The sequence below is a fragment of the Crocodylus porosus genome, unplaced genomic scaffold (genome assembly GCF_001723895.1).
Source record: "Crocodylus porosus isolate Cpor-Errol unplaced genomic scaffold, CroPor_comp1, whole genome shotgun sequence".
NCBI lineage: Eukaryota > Metazoa > Chordata > Crocodylia > Crocodylidae > Crocodylus > Crocodylus porosus.
The window spans coordinates 201,010,325-201,015,736 of record NW_017728906.1 but is presented as its reverse complement, the minus strand read 5'-3'; the positions used below and the strand labels follow the sequence as shown (position 1 = coordinate 201,015,736).

The 5,412-nt window shown below is 50.7% G+C and overlaps 1 protein-coding gene across 1 annotated transcript in view; it reads left to right on the top strand.

Annotated features, from left to right (window-relative positions):
• Positions 1 to 1,166, top strand: part of KLHL35 (kelch like family member 35) — a 17,770-nt gene extending 16,604 nt beyond the window's left edge. The window contains exon 7 of the mRNA XM_019530516.1: positions 658 to 1,166. Within this exon, the coding sequence (XP_019386061.1) occupies positions 658 to 846 (189 nt within the window). The 3' untranslated portion in view covers positions 847 to 1,166. The remainder of the gene's footprint in view (positions 1 to 657) is intronic.
• The last annotated feature ends 4,246 nt before the right edge of the window (positions 1,167 to 5,412 follow it).

Sequence of the window (5,412 nt, the reverse complement as noted above, 5' to 3'; positions counted from 1 at the left end):
TTTTTGCAAATATCACGTTGTAGTGGGGCATTTAAAAGCAAAAACAGCATGCTTTTGAGGCAGGGGAAGCCAAGGGAAACAAGGTCCTGTCCGCCTCTCCCAACTGTGTGTCCTTGGCTTCTTAGAGGACTGATTTTCACAGCAGGGTAATGGCTGGCCATGCTGTGCTGTGCTCTTGCTATGCCCTTGGCATGTGCTCCTTGCTCTGTACATGAAGTAGTCTCGCCGGTTCCCTAGGACACCATCTCTATTCAGACGCCTACACGTGGTGGGATTGCTTGCTTAGCACTTGTCTTTGTCGCTGCGAGTATCTGCTGGTCTGAGAAACGGTATGGAGCGGCAGTGATAACCTCACCTGGCTGAGGCAGCATCATTCATGGCTAGTCTGTGGCTGTCAATAAAATGTTACCCAGAATCGATCCATCCCAGCTCGAGGGGCTCCCAAGGCCTCTCGAGCCAGGCCACCAGGTCCCTTCCTGTTTGCTTGCCCTTCCTTCCCTGCCCTTTCCACATGTCATTTCCCAGCTGGATGGGTCTGAAGCAAGTCTGATGAGAACGAACCCCCGCTCACTGTTTTGTTCAGCCTTGGGTTTGGAGGCCTGCTGTGCAAAACTGGAGGCGACACCTTTACCTCTGAGTTGTCTGTCCCCTCCCTAGGAGAGCTGCGGTGTGACGGTTTGCGGTGGCAAGATCTACATCCTGGGAGGCCGGGATGAAAACGGGGAGGGCACCGACAAGGCCTTCACCTTTGACCCAGCCACGGGGCAAGTGGAGCAGCAGCCCCCACTGCAGCGCTGCATCAGTTACCACGGCTGTGTCACCCTCCTCCAGCGCATCGGCAGATGACCTCCATCTGGAAGATGAGCAGAGGTTCACTATAGACCCCCAGGTTCCCTTTGGGACGCAAAGGGAAGGGCTCTGTTTTGCAGATGCGTGCATGTGTAACCCACCGGTTGGTATGTGCTGTGTCCCTGCTCTGTGCACAGCTCATAGAAGATGTGAATCTCCCATGACCCCAGTACAGAACCTGGATCTTTTAATTCAAATTGGAAAGAGGCACGGGTTTAGCACCGGGACATTCATAGGGTCGTAGAAAATGAAGGTGTGAAGGGACCTCAGGAGGTCATCTAGTCCAGCCCCCCTGCTCAGAGCAGGACCAGCCCCAACTAGATCATCCCAGCCAAGGCTTTGTCTAGCTGGGTATTAAAAACTCAAAGGATGGAGAGTCCACCACCTCCCTGGGTGACCTGTTCCCCTCCTACCAATGCAGCCCTGTATGCAGTTAGTCTTCCTGGCAACAAGGGCACACCATTGGCTCATATTCAGCTTATTACCCACTGTAACCATTCCTCATCTCATCCAAGCTGTTGGCCAAGATAGCGGCCGTCTCACACACATGGTGAGCATGTCCCATTAACCCTGGGGATATGAGCCTGGCTTTGGGAGGCAACATTTTCAGCAGGATCCCTCACAAGGTCAACTGGTAAAAAAAAACCAAAACTTGATCTTCTGCTCTAACTCTGGCCAAACCTTCAGGCACTCCCAATCTATGCCAGGCTATGTGCTTTGTATATACAGTAGACTTATTTCTGCTCTCACACCTCATAAAAACATATGGTGCAGAATTCAGGATCCAGTAGAGCTGGGGGATCGCTGCCTCTTCCCAAATGCCCTTTTTGTGGCTTGATTGCCAGTGTAGTGGCATGTTACTGAGAGAAGTAGGACAAGTTTGTGGATCTGGGACTTCTCCACTCCAGGCCTTTGCTCTACCATCCAGGTGACAAAGCCCATGATTTATATGTGCTCTCATTTAAAAAAAAAAAACATTGAAAAGCTTTTGGTTTCACATCCTCTTCCTCCCCACCTCTTAGTGGAATGAAACCAAGCTTTGGATGCATCTAAAATGACCGCAAAACATTACCACCACCTTCAGGTCAGCTCTGCTATTTGATTCTTGCTCTTTCCCCATTGCCTTTTCAAGTTCCTCATTGTCCTTTCCACTTTGGTTCAGTGGAAATGAATGCACAGAAAGGTAGAGTGAGCATCATTTATACTGAGGGAAGGAGCCCCGTGTGTCATGTATGGCCAGTGTTATGTGTGTTGTGTGGTTGTTAATGTGGAACCTGAGCCGCAGATGCTCACGTCGTCCTCTTGTTCTTGGTTCTGATGTTCATCTGTGTGGTACAATGATGCTTGCCTGTATGCTGTATGCTAAATGCTGGGTTTTTAATAAACTTTTTTAGAAATAAATGTTTGCAGTCACTTTAACCCCTTGTGAAATGAATCAGGGCTGTCAAACTGGAGGCCCGCAGACCTTAAGCGGCCATTTGGGTGTAATGATCATATCTTCTTACCTACAACATGTACTTCTTTTTTCCAAAAAAAGCTGCTGGAAATTGGGGTGCACATTCGAAATCAAGAAATAAATACATCACAGCAGTTTCTGCTGCTCAAGCTTCTGCCTTTTGGAAGCAAAAGTGGAGTCTGCATGCAACCACAGGGTGCAGAATAACACGCAGCCTCAGCTCCCTCGCTGCTGTTGCTATTCTGTTAATTACGGCAAGGAAAGTTCTCATGTCTTCTTCCTTCTGCCTTTCAAAAGCAAGGTGCCTATCTTATTTTGGGGTGTGCTGTACACAGGAAAATACGGTATGTTGCTGGGTGTAGGAGTGTGAGGGGTTAATTTGAGATATACAGAGAAGGGGGCAATTGTTTCACATAACCTCCCACTAGGTTGGGCACTAGGGCTGCGCAAGGCTTCAGACCATGCTTTGGATCCGGCCATAAGGTATAACGGGGAATCAATGAGATATCTATAACTTTGTTGGTTTTTGTTTGATTCTGATTAAATTTGCAGGGGTGGTAGCCCCTGATGAGGCCACGAAGCCTGCCAAGTTTCAAGAAGATCGCTGCAGGGGTTTGGGGCGAAGTGCACCTCAAGCTGTGGACAAGCAAAACTCGTGCCATGGGTGGCACTGCGTGTATTAAGGCGCAGCGGGGTGACAGCTGTGGGGGTGGTGGCCCCTGCTGTGGCCATGAAGCCTGCCAGCTGTTGAGGAGATGGGTACAGGGCTTCTGGGTTCTGGGGCCTGCACCCCTAGCTGCTGACAGGCAAAACTCATGACACGGGTGCTTGTCCAACTGTGTCTGTCTTGGGGGGGACTACTGCAGGCCTGGCTGCTAAGTTGCTGTGTTACCAGTTAGCAATCGATCATGATTCACTCAGGGACCAGCTCAATACAGGGCTAATGTAGCCAGCTAATTAGCAACAATTAACACCTACAAAACCCCTCCCTAAGGAGAGGAAATAATCAACACAGATAATCAACTGCCCCAAGACAGACACAGTCAGCTGCACAAGCGCCCATGGCACAAGTTTTGCCTGTCAGCAGCCAGGCGTGCAGGGCTGCAGAGCCCCCCCTGCACCGATCTCCTCCACAGCCGGCAGGCGTCACAGCAGGGGCTACCATCCCTGCAGCTGTCACCCCGCTGCGCCTTAGCACACACAGGGTCACCCATGGCACGAGTTGTGCTTGTCTGCAGCTTGAGGCGCAGTTCCCCCCAAACCCCTTCACTTATCTCCTTGAACCTTGGCAGGCTTTGTGGCCTCCCCAGGGGCTAGCATCCCTGCAGTTTTCACCCCCCTGTGGTGTAACACATACACGTGACATGAGTTTTGCCTTCAAGAATTTGGGGTGCAGTTCCCCCTAAACCCCTGCACCGATCCTTTTGAAACTTGGCAGGCTTCATGTGCTGAGCATAGGATACCAATTCTACAAATTTCATCCAAATCAGACAACAAACAACAACATTATAGAGATTTTATTGATTCCCCATTATACCCTATGGCGGATCTCCGAGTCGGCTCCAAAGCTTCAGCTGGATCCAAGTGGGAACCCGGTCCTGCGCTTCAGGTCGCATCACGATCACCCGAAACAGCTGGATCCAAAGCTGGATCAAATAGCTGCTGGCTCGCACTATTGGGTACCCCCATTGCCCTTCTAAATTTTTACTTCTTGCCCTGTTCAGTTCAAACATATGCCTTGGCCCTGAGGAAAGAGGGTTAGACCAGATGGGAAAGACCTCAACAGGGCATAAAAACCCAGGCCCGGAAGAATATAGAGGGGAAGCAGAGATGGCTGGGGGGCAGACTGAACTCGCAGCCACAGTGAGCTTGTCTGGCTGGTCTGACCAGTGCTTGTGCCCATAAAGCACTGGTCCTGCCCACCCATCAACTACTGAGTCGCCTCCACCTGCAACGTGTTGGTAAATGCTTCGGAGAAGGTGTAATAATTAGTATGGCTGGCTCTCTTGGTTCTGCAGCAGGTTGAGTACAATTTTCTTCCACTTCAGGCCAGTCAGGCTTGCATCCCAGTCCTGTGGCATGTAGATGCTTTAGCGACCAGCCCTCACTGATAACCAGCTGCATGCGAATGGAGTCGTCATCTTGCGGGCCTCCAACCACATCGCTTTGTGTCATCATGTGTCCTTCTCTACAAAACCCCGTGTGAATTCACTTGGAGTAAATGGTTTGGACTGGCATTTGGTAGCCCACTCTTCCTCTCCTTCTCTTCTCCAGTCTCTTCCCTTTGACTCTTACCCTCTGCCCCTCATTCAGGCTTGTTGCTTTCATGATCCCCTCCCCCCCAGGGTGTATGTCTTAGTGCTTTATCTAATCATATATGAAACACACTAATGGCCTGTCCTTTATCATGGCCAGGCTGGCTTCCCAAGTAATTCATTGCACAAGGGTGCACACACGCACACACTCATGCTGCCACTGATGAAGTCAGCTTATTTGCACATGTATCATTTTTACAGCACAGAGCTCAGAAGTTGTTAATCCCCGGTGCAGGGATCCGCCAAGCTCCAAGCCCTTGAGATGGTGCTTTTTGTGTCTCTGTGTGCGCGCGGACCTCCAGCTGGTGTGAGCCGATAGCGCGGCACTCAAAAGAGCATCGCGTGTGCCGTGATTAGGGCCCCATCTGAGAGATGGACCCATGCTGATTAACTCAGATTAAGGGTCACAGTAGCCATCTGGGAACCACTGGAGAGGGATGATAGCAGGCGGGGGGGGGGGGGGGGGGGGGGCTTGTCAAGCCTGAGATGCCCTATGATAAAATATATTTTGGCTTGTTTCAGATTTATGGCAAGGATGGGCCAGAATATTGTTTTATTAAAGGCAAACACTGGCCTTCAGTAGAAACAGCTGACCCTTTCCTACCCCATTGCTTGCCATCAAATGTGAGTGCTTGAGGGGGACTGCATGGAGATAACAGAATATATAACGCTCTCTTACTGCTTACGGCGCAGAAATCAGGACCCAGTAGGGCTGGGGGATTTGCAAGCACTGCCTTAGTGCCGGGCAGGGAACACAGTGGGGAAGCATCCCCGCTACTCCCTCCTCAGCGT